This window comes from Phacochoerus africanus, chromosome 9 (assembly GCF_016906955.1).
Source record: "Phacochoerus africanus isolate WHEZ1 chromosome 9, ROS_Pafr_v1, whole genome shotgun sequence".
Classification (NCBI taxonomy): domain Eukaryota; kingdom Metazoa; phylum Chordata; class Mammalia; order Artiodactyla; family Suidae; genus Phacochoerus; species Phacochoerus africanus.
This window is the reverse complement of record NC_062552.1, coordinates 115,195,741-115,212,969: the sequence shown is the minus strand read 5'-3', so window position 1 is coordinate 115,212,969 and position 17,229 is coordinate 115,195,741. Positions and strand designations below refer to the sequence as shown.

At 41.8% G+C, this 17,229-nt stretch overlaps 1 protein-coding gene and 1 long non-coding RNA gene across 3 annotated transcripts in view; one reads left to right on the top strand and one right to left on the bottom strand.

Annotated features, from left to right (window-relative positions):
* The window catches only part of RPS6KA5 (ribosomal protein S6 kinase A5), a 187,952-nt gene extending 183,318 nt beyond the window's left edge, over positions 1-4,634 (top strand). For both annotated transcript variants that reach the window (XM_047795605.1, XM_047795603.1), the window contains exons 16-17: positions 538-701; positions 2,780-4,634. In XM_047795605.1, the coding sequence (XP_047651561.1) occupies positions 538-701; positions 2,780-3,019 (404 nt within the window). In that variant the 3' untranslated portion in view covers positions 3,020-4,634. The remainder of the gene's footprint in view (positions 1-537; positions 702-2,779) is intronic.
* Positions 1-17,229, bottom strand: part of LOC125135442 (uncharacterized) — an 82,710-nt gene that overhangs the window by 42,883 nt on the left and 22,598 nt on the right. The window lies entirely within an intron of this gene.

Genomic DNA, 17,229 nt, shown 5'->3' with positions numbered 1-17,229 from the left:
CCCCCACCCCCGTTACTCCTCTGGCAGCCTTCCAGGGTGCCGAGCTCCCCAGGCTGAGCCGTCCCCTGGAGCCGGTGGCTCGTGCAGCTGCACCTGTCCCCCATGTGACGAGAGCTGGGTTTTGTCCCAGGGTTTCCCCGTAGCTCCTCCCTAAGTCTCCATCTCCCCTCCCGGCTCCCTGACCAGGGGCTGTTTGCACATGAATGCAGCAGATCTCGCTTCTCTTTATTCTTTGGGAGTTTACCCGAGTCACCAGTGGGAGTCCTTGTTTGGGATGGTTATTTTCTCCTGATTGAAAACCAGCTAGCCTACGGCCTCCTAGAAATAGACTCTAGTGGGCTTTTATTAGTAGCGTCCGGTGCGCGCTAGGGGATTTAAATGTATATGAAAATGTACTGATTATCTTTGTAGGAGGTCGAAGCCTTGCAGAAGCCATTGTGTCATGTGAGCATAATTGAGATCTATGTCTGGGGTTGATTTTAGACTATGTTTGAAAGGACAAATCATAAAATAAAAATATCTTATTTATTCCCACAGGACTTCTCACAGTCGATCCAAATAAAAGGCTTAAAATGTCTGGCTTGAGATACAATGAATGGCTTCAGGATGGCAGTCAGCTGTCCTCAAACCCTCTGATGACCCCCGACATCCTAGGGTCCTCAGGAGCTGCCGTGCATACCTGTGTGAAAGCAACCTTCCACGTAAGGCTCCAGGCTCCACACTTGGAGGGCAGTTTGTCGAGAAATCCCACGTTCTTAACTTAGAGCCTCAGAGACACACTCTTAGTAATGCAGTTAAAAGAGTGCCTTCTTGGAGTTCCTGTCTTGGCTCAGCGGGTTAAGAACCTGACTAATATCCATGAGGATGCAGGTTTGATCCCTGGCCTCACTCAGCAGGCTAAAGGATCTGGTGTTGCCACAAGCAGTGGTGTAGGTAGCAGGTGTGCCTGAGATCTGGCATTGCTGTGGCTGTGGTGTAGATTTAGCAGCTGCAGCTCCAATTCGACCCCTAGCCTGGGAACTTCCATAGGCCACAGGTGCGGCCCTAAAAAAATAAAAATAAAAAAAATAAGATAATGGGTTCTTTTCATTTTAGGTATGCTTTGTAAGTCCCTTCCTGATATAAATACATTTATAAACAGAAAAGACATGGGAAAGAGAGTCTCTGCTAACCCACAAAATATTTATTTGACATTGAGAATGAGTTTGTGAGCTGAGGCAGTAGGCTGACATTGGAATAGTAGAAAACTTTCAGTCCATTAATGAAAGCAGGGTGCATACTCTTAGAACTTACTTTTTTTCTCCTATAAGCCAAATCATTGTCTGTCAAGACTAGAAATAAGCATTAGGAACAAAGGCATGCTTGAAAGTCTGTTCATTCAGCAAGCATTTTGTGCAGAGGTTCTAGAGACTGTGAGGGATAAGAAGGAAATTAATTGGTATTAAGTGAAGATTGTACACTTGAAAAGACCGAGACTCTGTAGCAGTAGCTGTAGATTCTGCACATTCGTGCCCAGCAGATGCAAATACATGAAGATAAGGAGCAGATGAATTAGAAATAAAATGACTTCTGAAAGGATTATCTTGAGACAGGAGAAGGGATGGCCGTTCCTCTTCAGCTGCAGAAATGGATTTAAAATACTAACGAACTGGGATCTGGTGGCGAGGTGTAAAGACATGAACTGCGAGCATTTGAGGCACATGATCCCAGTCTTCCCAGTGACACATGATGCAAGGTTGTGGGGAGTAACCTCAGCCTTGCCTAAGCCTGAATCTAAGACAAGCAGCCAGGCTGCTGTGAGGAGCAAGCCAGGCCGAGGTTGGTAGAGGGCATTTTCTCTGTACATACTGTGTCCACGATACACTCAAACTGCATAGAGGTGGGAGTGGCGAGCAAGGGCTCTGTGTTGGGAATTTGTGGCCAGAACTTTAAATCTCAGACACAGAACCAGTGAGCATAATGGGGGTGGGGGGTTAACTGGCTAACATTTTTCAGGAATTTCCAGTCAGTCGCACTGCCCTCTTCAAAAGACCTGTTAGAATTGTGACTCCTGGACAGCCTAGCTGGTTCATTGAAACAGAGCCCTCAGAACCTCCTTCCCAGGAACCACTACACCTGCCAGAGTTTTTTTTTGGGGGGGTGGAGGTTGTCTTTGTGCCTTTTCTAGGGCCACACCCACGGCACATGGAGGTTCCCAGGCTAGGGGTCGAATCGGAGCTGCAACTGCCGGCCTACACCACAGCCACAGTGGATCCTTAACCCACTGAGCGAGGCCAGGGATCGAACCTGCACCCTCACGGTTCCTAATCGGATTCTTTTTTTTTTTTTTGTCTTTTTGCCATTTCTTTGGGCCGCTCCCGCGGCATATGGAGGTTCCCAGGCTAGGGGTCGAATCGAAGCTGTAGCCACCGGCCTACGCCAGAGCCATAGCAACGCGGGATCCGAGCCGTGTCTGCAACCTACACCACAGCTCACGGCAACGCCAGATCGTTAACCCACTGAGCAAGGGCAGGGACCGAACCCGAAACCTCATGGTTCCTAGTCGGATTCGTTAACCACTGCGCCACGACAGGAACTCCCCTAATCGGATTCTTAACCACTGCGCCATGATGGGAACTCCTACCTGCCAGGGTTTTGCATACAGTGGTTTTAAGGACTGCGTTTCCAGAACAACTTGAGCGCTGGGGGCCAGGGGCAAGTTGTCTTCTCTTCTAAGGCCTGACTGCCGAGGAGACGTCAATCCTGGTCCCTTCACGGGCTTCCCTTCTTTTCTCCCCAGGCCTTTAACAAATACAAGCGAGAGGGGTTCTGCCTTCAGAATGTTGACAAGGCCCCGCTGGCGAAGCGACGGAAAATGAAGAAGACCAGCACCAGCACCGAGACGCGCAGCAGCTCCAGCGAGAGCTCGCACTCGTCTTCCTCCCACTCCCACGGCAAAACGACACCCACCAAGACCCTGCAGCCCAGCAACCCGGCCGACAGCAATAACCCAGAGACCCTCTTCCAGTTCTCGGACTGAGCAGCCTCAGGAACGGTAGGAACGTAGCCGACAACCCTCTGTGGCCTCCGCTCCCTCGGGGTGGGCCTGAGGCCGGGTCTGTGCTTTTAAAAACGTGGTCTCATTGGCATCGGCCTCGTGGGGCGTTTTTGCAGGAAAACCCAGTTGGTTATCCTTGTCCAAGAGCACTGGACAGAGACTGTTACTGTGAGTCAGCACATGTCATACCCTTTAGTGACCTAGCGTGATGCCAAATGGACTGTTCTCCAACGAGCAGAGACGTCTGTCAGTGTGATTCGGGACTGGCGAATTGGAGCTGCTTACACAAAAAGTCACAGGTTTTTCCTGTGTCTACCAACAAGAGCTGTTCATGCTGTGATGATACCTATTGCTTCGCCTTGTGGGCATCGTGGGTTTTTTAAGAGATTTGCACCCTTTGAACAGTGATTTATCAGCAAAAAAGATCTAACTCTTTCCCAACAGATTCTGTCATGAATTATATGTGTGGCGTATACGTATTTCTTGAGAGAGGATTTTAACTTATTGTTTTTATTTTATGGTTACCTATATAACCTGCTATTGTTAATCTTTTTCTAAAAGGTGGAAAAAAAAAAAAAAGAGTTAAGAACTTCAGGTCCCATGCTCTATACTGGGGACCCATCTGAGATGCATGCTAAGCTACGTTATGTTTTTAATTTTGCACTGCTCTTTCCTGGCAGTTGGTTTTAATGGTTATTGCAAAATATTAAGGTACATGTCTCTGTTTTGAGTAATATTGCACTTTATAAAAGAATATGAATAAAGCAAGCTATTTTATAAAGTGCACTGTTTAAAGCCAATGTACTGTACTTTTGCCTTTTCCCCCCCATTATCTACTCTAAATTTCTCCTCACAGCCCCCTTCTACTTTAGATGCAACAAGTGGAACGGGCCTTGCTGTACAACGTAATCCTTAGCCACTGAGGCACTGATGTGAGGAAAAGGGAAATTCGATTAAACACTGTGCTTATTTGTACACTGTGTTTTGCTACAGTGAGGCTTTTCCTCCTGTGGTCGGATATTATGTATATAATATTTTAGAATCATAACTATGACCTGTTTTGAAATTTTTGTGTTCAATTTTAAATCCAGAAAGCATATTTTATAAACTTCTGCCGAGCACTTTTACGGCTCCAAAGTTCTGAATTCATACAGAAAACAAGTGCTGTGCGCTGAAGACATTTCACTGAAAGATTGCTGCATTTTCAAGTGTGATTAATTCAGTCCCTATGCAAAAAAAAAAAAAAGATGAAGTGATAGGATTTGTATGTTGTATTTTCTTTTCAAGCCATCACATGAAATGTCAGGACTGAGAAAAGTCATTTTTGCTCTGTTTACAGGAATCATGCTTAAAAAGGTAATGCCCAACCTGTTTATTTTTCAATTTGTTAATGATAACCTCTTGAGCATTAGTTTGGAATTGGGCATGATACTTATTTATTCCTTTCCTGAGATAATAGCAGCATTAATTTCAACCAGTTATGAATACTAAAAATATTGCACTCTATGTAATAGTAGTATATTTATTACTGAATCCATGTATATATTAATAGCACAGGCAACAAAAATGTCAAATATTAAACTATTTTCAAAACGTATTATCCTGTTCACATTTTTGTCCATAGTAGTTAATCGGGAATAACTTTTTATACTTTTTCGTGGCCTATATGACTATATCATTCTCGTTGAGTCAGTGAAAACTTTGTACTCCTAGCTTTTGGTCATTCTTAGTTAATGATGGGACATCTTAGATGCATTATTACCAAACTCTGTAGCTAATTGACAGAATGTGGTTCCATCAGGCACAATTATAATAATCAAGAAAATGTCCATTTATGTCTGTAATAAGGTTAACTTTATCAAAAAATGTCTAAGTTAGCTCTTCAAGTCATTTTTAAAATGGTGCATTCTAGTAGAAAATACCACTTGTAAAGTATAAAGTAAAGGGATTTTGCCGCTAAGGGAAAATGATCAGAAAAAACTGTCAGTGGTATAGGAGTTCCCGTGGTGGCACAGCAGCAAACCCGACTAGTATCCATGAGGTTGTGGGTTCGATCCCTGGCCTCGCTCAGTGGGTTAAAGATCTGGCATTGCCGTGAGCTGTGGGGTAGGTCACAGATGCAACTCAGATCTCGCGTGGCTGTGGCTGTGGTGTAGGCCGACAGCTGCAGCTCCGGTTTGACCCCCAGCCTGGGAACCTCCATATGCCTCAGGTGAAGCCCTAAAAAAAAAAAAAAAAAGTCAGTATACCCTAATGATTGATGGTGTCCTTTGATACATTATGAATACTGGAAATTGATGGGTTTCATTTTCATTTATTTTCCTTGCCTCTTCTTCTGGAGGACTTGGCAGGAAAATGAAATAGGTAAAATGACAGGAAGAGTAAGAGGAAGGAAAGAGAAGGCTCATTTATCAACTGCTGAGCCTCCTTGAGTGATCTAGAATGGGCTTCTGGGAAGAACTCAGAAAACACTCGGAGCAGTGCCCACTTATAGAGTATCTTCATCCTCACCCTAACTTAGAAATACCAGAAAGATGCTAGGTTTGCAGCAGTTATGTCACATGCAGGCGGTTCGTGTCAGTGAACTGCACTTTAAAAAAAAAAAAAAATTCACAGGGCTTTCATTAGTCACATCAAAAATAAACTAAAAAATACTTTATATGAAAATGTTACATGAAAGGATTCTTTTTTGGTACTAGGAGAAAGTAGAAGTAAATTTAGAAAAAATAACTACATACATTAAATTCTCTTTAAAATGGTTTTGGGAGATGGAGCCAGATCACCCGTTCCCTTCTTCCTGTATGGATTATATTGTATGCAGTTTTCCTATTTTCATAAATCCTGACTCATATTTTTCATAACTAGATAAATGGAGAGGCAAGAATAAGAAAAAAGGAAGGTAACGGAGGAAAGATATTTTTAAAAGACCAGTTTCTTTTAATTACTATGCCAGATCCTGTAGCTGAATGAATTAAATCAGCTGTTTTGGAACTCATTAATTCTGCAAATCTCTATATAATGATAAACCACTGAACCACTGGAACAGAAAATCAAGTCTCCCAAGTTAATTTCAACGTGCCGGTCTGTTTTGGAATTGCAGATTCATTTACCCATGAAAAGCTGCCCTTATTTTTTTTAATATCACTGCTGATTTCTGAAATAACTATTGATATGCTGATAAATAACTATGTAAATAGCTTCATATAAGGCAAGCTATTTTATAGAAACCTACTAGGATAGCTGTGACTATTTTTTAATAAGAGAATTCCTTTTGTATCTCCATTTTTTCAATATGTTCTCAAATACTTTATAAAAATATACAACTTACTCTGTACTTGTTCACCTTGCCACCATTTCAAGCACTGACTACCTGTCATATTCATTAAGGATTACTCAAAATGGTGAAAATTTCTAATTTATTGGTCCCGTATGTACGTTAGGCCACCTGATCGCTTTGGGTGTTCTCCCAATGATCAATACTAAGAACATGATTTGGGTGTTTGTGTGATCACATTCCTAATATTCTTTAAGATCTGGAGTTCCCGCTGTGGCACAGCAGGATTGGTGGAGTCTTGGGAGCGCTGGGATGCAGATTCAGTGCCCAGCCCGGCACAGTGGCTTAAGGATCCACCATGGCCGCAGCTACGGCTCGGATTTGATCCCTAACCTGGGAAACGCCATGGGCTGCAGGGTGGCCAAAAAAGGGGGGGGGAAAAATCTAAGTAGGTAAGTTAAAGTCCGATATACTACTTATTCTATTTCGATATAGATAAATTATTGTAATATAATGACATACCTTAAAATTGTATGACTTTAGCACCCTCGAATGTCTTACATTATAACACCCCAATTTCTGGCCTTTAATTAATTTATATCCCCCACACAAGAGTCCCTCTTCATTTAATACCTTTATCTGGCACTGAAATGAATGTAGCAGGCTCTAATGAAATTCAGACTCTACATTCAAGTTACTATAAAACTCAAAGGATGAAAAATAATAAAAAAAAAAATAACAGACGCATGAAATAAGCAGTTTAAATATAATCTACCCAAAGAAAATGGCTGCTAGAGGTGCATAAAGGTTTTATTTGCTGTCTTAACTCCAAATCGTGACATTCCTTAGAATGTTTTCCTTAAGAATAGTTAATTAAATTTGTTTATATGGGGGGAAAGTATATTTTCAAGGGAGCAACATTTCTCATCTTAAGAACACTGTGTTAGGGAGTTCCCGTCATGGCGCAGTGGTTAACGAATCCGACTAGGAACCATGAGGTTGCGGGTTCGGTCCCTGCCCTTGCTCAGTGGGTTAACGATCCGGCGTTGCCGTGAGCTGTGGTGTAGGTTGCAGACTTGGCTCGGATCCCGCGTTGCTGTGGCTCTGGCGTAGGCCGGTGGCTACAGCTCCGATTCAACTCCTAGCCTGGGAACCTCCATATGCCGCGGGAGCGGCCCAAGAAATAGCAACAACAACAACAACAAAAAGACAAAAGACAAAAAAATAAATAAATAATAAAAAAGCAGAGGAAACCGCATATACACGCACTTTAGAAGAATCTCTAAGACTGGCATTTAATGCATAGCTCCTATACTTTTTCTAAAATGGTATGTCTCCTCGGATGTGCACCCGAAGACTTGTTGAAAATAATCTAAGCTGCAGTGATCTATGTAACTACCTAAAATCTCTCATGGTTTTGCTTAAGAGAAGAACCTGTGGCGTTCCCGTCATGGCTCAGCAGAAACGAATCTGACTAGCATCCATGAGGACGCTCTGCGGGTTAAGGATCCGGTGTTGCCGTGAGCTGTGACGTAGGGTGCAGACACGGCTGCAACCGTGATCTGACGTGGCTGTGGCTGTGGCTGTGGTGTAGGCCAGCGGCTGCAGTTCTGAATCAGCCTGGGAACCTCCGTATACCATGGGGGTGGTCCTAAAAAGACAAAGAAAGAAAGAAAAAAAAGAACAAACTTGTCTTCCTAGAAAGTAAATGGAAGATAAAGAAAAACATTGTTTTTATCCTGTTGTATGTAGACAACTAAAAATAATTTTTAAAATAATAATAATAATAAATTTTTTAAATTATCAAAAAAAAAACCCAAACACTGTTTTTCTGTTTTCCCAGTGCGACCACACACATTAGTGTATCCCTACACTGGTATTTCGCTAACTACTTCTCAATATGCATTGACCAACATTTACAGGTTGTAATTAAGCTCAGAGAAATAAAGGACTTGCTTGGAGCAGAGAAGGGAAGATGAAAATTATATAGCAATAGGAGTTCCCGTCGTGGCGCAGTGGTTAACGAATCCGACTAGGAACCATGAGGTTGCGGGTTCGGTCCCTGCCCTTGCTCAGTGGGTTAACGATCCGGCGTTGCCGTGAGCTGTGGTGTAGGTTGCAGACGCGGCTCGGATCCCGCGTTGCTGTGGCTCTGGCATAGGCCGGTGACTATAGCTCTGATGCGACCCCTAGCCTGGGAACCTCCATATGCCGCGGGAGTGGCCCAAGAAATAGCCAAAAAAAATAAAATAAAATAAAATAAAATAAAAAATTATATAGCAATAAGGAAATGAGGCTGTGAGAAAGTGAGCAGCCTGGCAAACATTTGGTCTGAACATTGAGAGGGCTCCTTTTTAAAAAAAATACTCTTTTTTTTTTTTTTTTTTGCTTTTTAGAACTGCACCCACAGCATATGGAGGTTCCCAGGCTAGGAGTCCAATCAGAGCTACAGCCACCAGCCTACACCACAGCTCACGGCAACATCAGATCTTTAAGCTACTGAGTGAGGCCAGGGATCGAACCCGCAACCTCATGGTTCCTAGTTGGATTCGTTTCCTCTGCGGCACGACGGGAACTCCCCTAAAATGCTATTTCAATGGCCATATAGATAAATACCTTGTAATAAGTTTATGTACTGTGTGGATAAATGGATTTGTTTAACACGCTGTGCCTAGACTTTGTAAGGTGGTTATTTTCTTCTGTGAGATCCCTGGGATAACGTCTTCCTCTGTTTCCTTACTTTCCCCCAAGTTTTTCCTACTGTCTTCCACCCAGACCCCTGGCCAAAGAGACCCGTCCAGACCAGGTGCTGAGACCACAGAGAGGTAGTGATCATATTTGTAACCTTTTTAAACGCAGTGTAACATATGAAGTACACAGACCTTAAGTGAAAGCTCAGTGAAGTTGTACATATATATGTACCCATATAACCATCGCCTAGATCAAGACGAGGCTTCCTTCCAGTCCACATGCAGACCTCACCTGTGTTCTACCTTCTGTCACCGTAGCATAGTTTCGCCTGTTCTTGACCTCCCTGTCAACAGAATTACAGTCTGTGAAATTTCATCTATGTTTTTGCATGTAGTAATAACAACAGTCTGATCTTTTTTATTGCTCTGTGGTATTCCATCAGATATGCATATTATAATTGATCCATTTTAATGTTGATGGATGTTTGGGTTGTATACAATTTTTGGCTTTTATGTCTTCAAGCGGCCGTCAACATTCCTTTACATATCTTTTAGTGCACATGTGTGGTCATTTCTTTGGGGTTTATGCATAAGAACGAAACTACTGAGTCACAGAGTGAATGTCTATTTAGCTGTAGAAGATATTGCCAAATAGTTTGCAGTAGTGGCTGTACCAATTTACCCTCCCACCAGCGATGTATGGCAATTCCAGTTGCTCAACACCCTCAGCCGTATTTGGTGCCATCAGCTTACTAGTTTTAGCCAGTCTGGAAAGTGTGTACTTCATGGTGGTTTTATCCATCATGGTAAGCATGGATTTTATTGTGGATTTTATTATGCATTTCTCTGAGAAGTAATGATGTGTGAAATACCTTTATATATCTTTATTAACCATTTGGAAATATTTTCTTGGTAAGTGTCTGTTAAGGTCACTTGTTCATACTTATTGGGTTTTCTGTCTTTTCCCTATTGATTTGCTGGGGTTCTTTATATTTTATTGATTTTTTTTTGGTCTGTTGTATTATTATAAATATCTTCTCTTCGGTTTCCTTTTCCACTTTCCAGAGGGTGACCTTTGATGACCAGAAGGCACTAATTTTTAGGAAATCAAATATACCAATCTTTCATTTCACGGTTAATGATTTCTGTGTCTTGTTTAATAAATTTTTCCTACATCGCTGTGGCTGTGGCATAGGCTGGCAGCTACAGCTCCATTTGGACCCCTAGCTGGTAACTTCCATATGTGGTGGGTGTGTCCCTAAAAAAGACCCGTTGTGATGCAGTGGTTAACGAATCCAACTAGGAACCATGAGGTTGTGGGTTCGATCCCGGCCTCGCTCAGTGGGTTAAAGATCTGGTGTTGCCGTGAGCTGTGGTGTAGGTCAAGAAGATGCGGCTCGGATCTGCTGTGGCTGTGGCTGTGGCTGTAGCGTAGGCCAGCGGCAACAGCTCCGATTAGACGCCTAGCCTGGGAACCTCCATGTGCCGCGGGAGCGGCCTAGAAAAGGCAAAAAAAAAAAGACATTCATTAATTAATTTTTATCCCAATATTATGAAGATATTCTTACATTCTTCTAAAAGCTTGTTTTACCATTCCCATTAGGTATACACTCCATCTAGCACTGATATTTGTATATGGTATGAAGTAGTAGCCAAAGTTCATTTATCTCTGTATGAGTATTCACTTAATCCAGCACCATGTATTGACAAGCTCAGTGCATTGTAGTTGGAATTTTTATGAAGGCTTCATATATGATAATGTAGGGCTTCTAACTTTGATCTTCTTTCAGATACTTGTTCTGCTGGATCTAATAAATTTTAATTTTAATTTCGTATGTTGTATTTTGGGGCTTAAAATATGCAATGACTCTCTTTTATAGATTCTAGGTCTCTGCTGAAATTCTCAGTCTTTTCCTCTATGTTCTTGAACTTAAAAGTTCTTATCTGATAAATATGTCCGAATTAGTCCATTGGTTGTCTCTATTATTCATGTATATATATCCTCATGGTTTTCATTCCTTTGGGCCTAGTTTTTAGGATGCCATACACGTGTAGGTGGACACCATAGGTTGCACAGTAGAGACTGTAGAGGCTCTGAGTGACATCTTCCTCCTAAAATGGTCCAGTTTTCCTCTAGCAGGCAGGTGGAACACAGGAAGGTCACTGTAACCCCACTGAGGCTGGATTTAGGTTTTGTTAGGGCTAGCTTCAGTTTTTGCCCTTATTCCTGGCACATGGCCTCTCTGGGTTCTCCATGGAAAATCTGGGGTGCTTGTTGGGGCCACTGCACCTTGGCGACCTTGAACACCAGCCTCTGTCTCTTCGGCACTAAGAGCTCTGCTCGGCTCCTTAGTCTCTCAGCTGCTGCTGTTTGCTTTGTTTCTGGAGGTGTCCCTTTGTGCACGTGGTTTAGGATTGGCAAACACTTTAAGGAGCAGCATTTCCAGCTCACTTTCCTGAAGTTTTCTACTCTGTGGGACTTGCCCCCCATGTCCTAGCTATTCTGGTAGCCCAAACCCCAGCCCTGTTTCTTCAACCAAGTGGGATTGCTGCTTTCTCCCAGGCGTTCACATCCCTGTGCTGTGAATTTGCACAGAGAAGTCAGCATGAATGTGGAGCTTACCCCAGCGTGCTTCCTGTCTTTCAGGGATTATAGCTCCTTAGGTTCTGCCCGCTTTGGTTTATGGCCTCCTTGATGCCTATAAACGGATGATAATGTATTTTATTTAACTTTCATCGTTGTTTACCGTGGCAGAGTTAGTTCCAGTCACACGTTCCTCTACGGTGGCCAAAGCAGAAATCTGGTGGTTGTAACCATTCTGATCACCATTGTTATTTTCCCCCGGTGGCTTCTGGCACCGAGAACCTGGTTGTCACAGTCCCCATTTACCACTTTGTTCCTTCATGCACTAAATATTTTTTGAGCTCCTGCTTCCGGCCAGATCCTAGCTAGACACAGATAATGTAACAGTAAATTAGATAAGATCACTGCCTCTTGTTTTAGAGAAAGGCTACTAAGTGGTTTCTGTGTTGAACCTGTACTAATTAAAGACTTTTCTTATGTGTGGGTGAAAGAGACAGACTAAGACCTTTTGGATGGAAACACCTTCCTATTTTCTACACATATTTTTAGGCTTTTAAAAAATTCTGCAGAGATTAACCCAACTCACAGTTCACACACAATACACCAATATTTGTTCCACCCTTGGAAAGCGAAGACATTATGTATGCTTAACTCCTTACTGATGAGTTTCTACATCAGACAGGGTACATGTATGAAAAACTCACTTCGGAGCACAATTATATGACAGTTTGAGTTAAAGCTCCAGGAACTGACTATGGAGAACAAATTTAACTCTGAGATTCAATCTTTCCATGAATGTCAACATGAATCTGATAAAGAATCAGGCTGCTGGTGGTTTCTCACTTTAACTTCAGTTTTCACATGCTACAGGCACGTATTAGATGCTTTGAGACACCAAAAAATGGCTTGGTATTCTCAGTCTTCCAAAATAGCTTAAATGTCACTGTTACCAAGAGAAAAATATAACCTGGGCACATGGCACTGTTAAGACATTACAGTAAATTTAAATTTTATTCCTCTGTTCTTCCCCATTTCAGAAACGTCCTCCAACAGATTATTTTTTATTCCAAAAATGTATTGCAGAGATAATCATTGGTACTTCTGATGACAGTCCATTTTCATGTGATCCAACAAAGACCCAGAAAACCGTCATATGTAGGAGCTCCGTAGAAACTCAAGTGCACTCAAAGGACAGGTCAAGAATCTTTGGCACCTGTGGTTTAGTGTCTTTAGAGTTACAGCCCTTTGGAAATGGCTTAATTGCTACCAGTTGAAAGTGGAAGAAGCCAGACACAAAAGGCCACATATTATCATTCCATTTATATGAAATGTTCAAAATAGGCATATCCATAGGGACAGAAAATAGATTAGTGGTTTCTGGGGGTTGGTAGGAGGGAGAACTGAAGAATGGCTGCTTAATGTGTAGGAGTGATAAGGTTTGGGGATGATGAAAATGTTCTAGAATTAGACCGTGGTAATGGTTGCACAACATTGCGAATATACTAAAAGCCACTGGACTGTACACTTACTGTGACGAATTTCATGGGAATGTTTTCTTCGTGTTTTAAAAATCACACGCACACACATAAAGCAACTACCAACTAGAGAGGAAATAGTTGTCTTGTGGAAGTCAGCTCTGCAGTTCTCTCATGGCTTCACAGTTAAGGATCTTGAGTCACTGCTTAGGTGGCGCAGGTTCAATCCCTGGCCCAGGAACTTCTGCATACCATGGGTGAGGCCAAAGAAGGTTCCTCTTGAGGAAATCAATTCTAACACCTTGCTGGTGAGAGAACCATCCCCAGCTGTCCTTACTTCAGCAGCCACTCTGTTTGAAGCATGCTTGATACTGTTGTTTGGAAAACGGTCTCTTACAAACAGAAATTAAGTTGGTGGGGACCCAGTGAATGCGTTTCTGGCGGATAACGGCAAAGACCCAGCCTAACGAAGGGAAGATACCTCCTTCGGGCCGTATTTTCCCCAGCGTTGGGCACTGTTCAGATAGACATCCGCGTGCTCTGTGTTTTAACGGTGATTACATCCAGCTTCTCATTACTTTTATCTCTGCTCTGAGAGTTAATTCCTCTTTTTTTTTTTTGGCCTCATTGTCATAATGGAACCAATATCCCTTGTTTTACATATGTTTTTCTTTGGTGAAGGCTTTTCTCAATTGTCTCTAGTCCTGCCTGTGCTAACGTTCTCTCAGAAGCAGATTCTCTTGTGCAGTATTTTATTTAATCGTGAAGACGTTCGGAGCAGTGATCTTTTTCTCAAACACAATACCATTGAAATACCAGAAAATTATGCTACTCATGACTTTGCCATTTTACGAAAAGTTCAGTCGACCTTGAACAACACTAGTTGGAACTGCACAGTTCCCCTTATACATGGATTTTTTTTTTTTTCCAATAGTAAATGCCACAGTACTACACAATCCCCAGTTGCTTGAATCAGGAGCAACCTCATATAAGGAGGACCAACTATAAGTTATACTTCAGTTTTCTGACTGCATGGAGGGTGGGCACCCCTCACCCCCACATTGTTCAAGGTTCTGCTGTAGGCAGAAGCGATGCTGTCTCCCTTGACGCCACTGCACACATTTAAAATATTTTTATCCTCAATAATTTATGTATACTCCGTGAATGCAAAGGTTCTAGCAACATGAGAGTTATAAACCTTTTTATTCACTGGTTGAGATACCATATGAAACTCTTCTTTTGTCTAGCTACTCTGAAAACAGCTAATTAGACTTTAAAAGTGTCAAATAATTCAGCAAAAGGTACCTCTGTGTGCATGTGAACCTCTGTGTATACACACATATATTGGGGGCTCACAGCACCTAAGTCATAAGATCCACCCCTTGAATCAACTCTCTGCCCTGCTGTGACCCCTACCAATACTGAAGTCCTCACTCTCTGGTATGAATGATCAATCAACCACAGGGCGTAAGGAATCTGTGTTCATTTTCTTGGTTGCTGTTGTTTTGGTTTGGTTTGCTTTTTAGGGCAGCATCTGCAGCATATGGAAGTTCCCAGGGTAGGGGTCAAATTGGAACGGCAGCTGCCAGCCTACACCACAGCCACAGCAACAGCAACACCAGATCCAAGCCGCATCTGCAACCTACACCACAGCTCATGGAAACACCAGATCCTTAGCCCACTGAGCAAGGCCAGGGATCAAACCCGCAACCTCATGGATACTAGTCGGGTACTAGTCGGATACTAGTTACCACTGAGACACAACAGGAATGCCTGTATTCCGTTTCTTTTTAAATGAAAGATACGGATACAAATAGTTCAAATTATCAACACCAGGTTGGTGTCTTAAAGAACCAGTATATCCCTAAGAGGTGATAACATTCCAGAGTTCCAGGATTATTTTAACAGAGCTTTAAAGATGGGTAGGGTTTTGATTTATTACAAAGACTTCAGAATCCTAAACTTGGGGATTTAAAACATGCAGCAGTAGTAGTTATTTGTTTTTGAAGATTAAGTAAGGGATGCATTTTGTTAACTTGGTTGATTTTCTCTAGGCTTTATAAATGTGACACTTTATTTTTTTAATTAGCTACTTCATTGTTGGTACCTTCATGGGAAACTTGAGTGTGATTAGTCAATTTCTGCTCGGTTGGTTTTGGGTCTTTGAATTTTTTTGTTTGGTTGGTTTTGGGGTTTTTGTGTGTGGGGGGGAGTGATAACCTAAGAAGTTTCTACAGCAGAAATATCATGAAACCATATATGTCCCTTACAAAGTTGTAGCCTTTAGAGGAGTTTGTCAGAGCCTATATTGGGAGATAAACAAATTAAGCAAAGCATCGTAGTGACTTCATCTTACATGTAAGAATGACAAGCATATCTAACAGTTTTTGCTAATATTCTAGTCTTTTCATTGTGACTGTTTTGACAACTTAATAATTTTCCTCCTTCCTTAGAAGAGGCTGACTGGAATTTATTTTTGTTTAAAGAAATATTTTTAATATGGAGAAAATAAAAATTGTACATATGCCTCTCCAATGGCAGACTCAAAATTAGCATTCCTTTATCACAGCATCAGATGCCAACCATGCAGATGTGCCAGTCTGTTGTTAAACGGAGCACTTTCTATTGAAAGTTTTCAAATCAGATCTTATGTGGACAGATTTCATGTGACCGGACCAATCCAAAAATATTTCCTCCTCTGAAGGTATTTAGATATTGGAAATTAATGTTTTGCTTATGAGCCACAGAATTGAGGAGTCATTATAGAGATTTCCACTCTTAACCTTTTTGTAGATGAATTGCTTGGGCTTAATGCTATGTTTCTATATTCTAGGATGGTTATTAATACTATTTCTTTATATTGACCAAGGTATTCTTCAATTAGCTCGTTTTGTCCAAAAGAGCTCTGGGATGATTGGAAACACTGTGTGTTGAAGTTGGATGCAAAGCTGACTCTTGTACAGTGAGCCTCTTCGGAGAGCCGAAGTCTCAGGAAGCTCTGAATAATACGGCAGAAAGCCCGCCTTCACACGTGGCTTTGTCGGTGCCCCAGCTTTGTTTCTCAGTGTTCAGTTTTTAATACTTACACTTAGCAGTGTCTTAAGAAAAGCACATTTGTCCTCTAAAAGAAAACAGGGTTACCCAAAAAAGCTCACTTTCTCCCTCCTTTCTTCCCTGAACCCTTGGCTTTAATTGAAGAGTAAAATGTATTATGTATGACTCTTCATGCTGACGATTTTGCCAAAAGGAGGTGGGAAGACAGTTTAGTACCAATATTCCAGACCAACCAGACACTCAGTCTCTCTATGCCTCTGTAAAATGAGAATAATTATACCTCTCCTCCCCTACCTCAGCAGCATGCAGAAGGATCCATTAAAGTAGAAGGGGAAAAAATTTAGAAGGTGCATTGATCCCAGAAATGGGCAGAATAGAGATGAAGCTATTATTTAATACTGACAATCTGTTACGTCGCAGTTCAGTTGTGTCTTTGCCTGGTTCTGTAGAGTGGCTATTAACTAGCATCTTGAAGTAGAAACTGATAATAGGGGTTTTTTAGTTATATAGATTTTTTAATGCTTAAGGTCATCAAATAGTACTGGTAAAAATGTATAGTGTAGGTTATAGGTCTGAGTGTGGGTTGAAAATATATCATTACACTCAGCTAATTTGTAGAATGTCTTGCTATTTGAGTTGATTTCATTCTTTCAGAGGGCCTCGTAGTTGATCAGGTCAAACCATGGTGATTATTTTTAGCATATCCCAGAATCTTAGAGTTTTAAGAATCCTAAAGCTCATCCAGAGCAATTTCCTACCGGAAGCCAGATACCTTCCTGGTGACATCACTAACTGATGGCTGTGCAGCCTCTTCCTGAAAACTTTTTGGGGAAGGAAGGGTGTACTGCCAGCTCACTGCTTTGATGTGCACTTTTTGTTCAAGAATTTCCTCAAACTTGGAACTAGTCATGTGTTCACCTGAGCAGATGCAAGCATTTCAAATTTTGTATTGAACACCATCCTTATTGAAAGGGCTTAGACTTGTATCGTTTTCTGGGTTTATGTTTGTTTTCGGCATGGTTTCCCCCATTGATTGGTTTTCTCCATTTTCTTAATGTAATGGGACAATATTTTCTTCCTTTTTATTTCTATCTTCTTCCATTTAGCCTTTATGA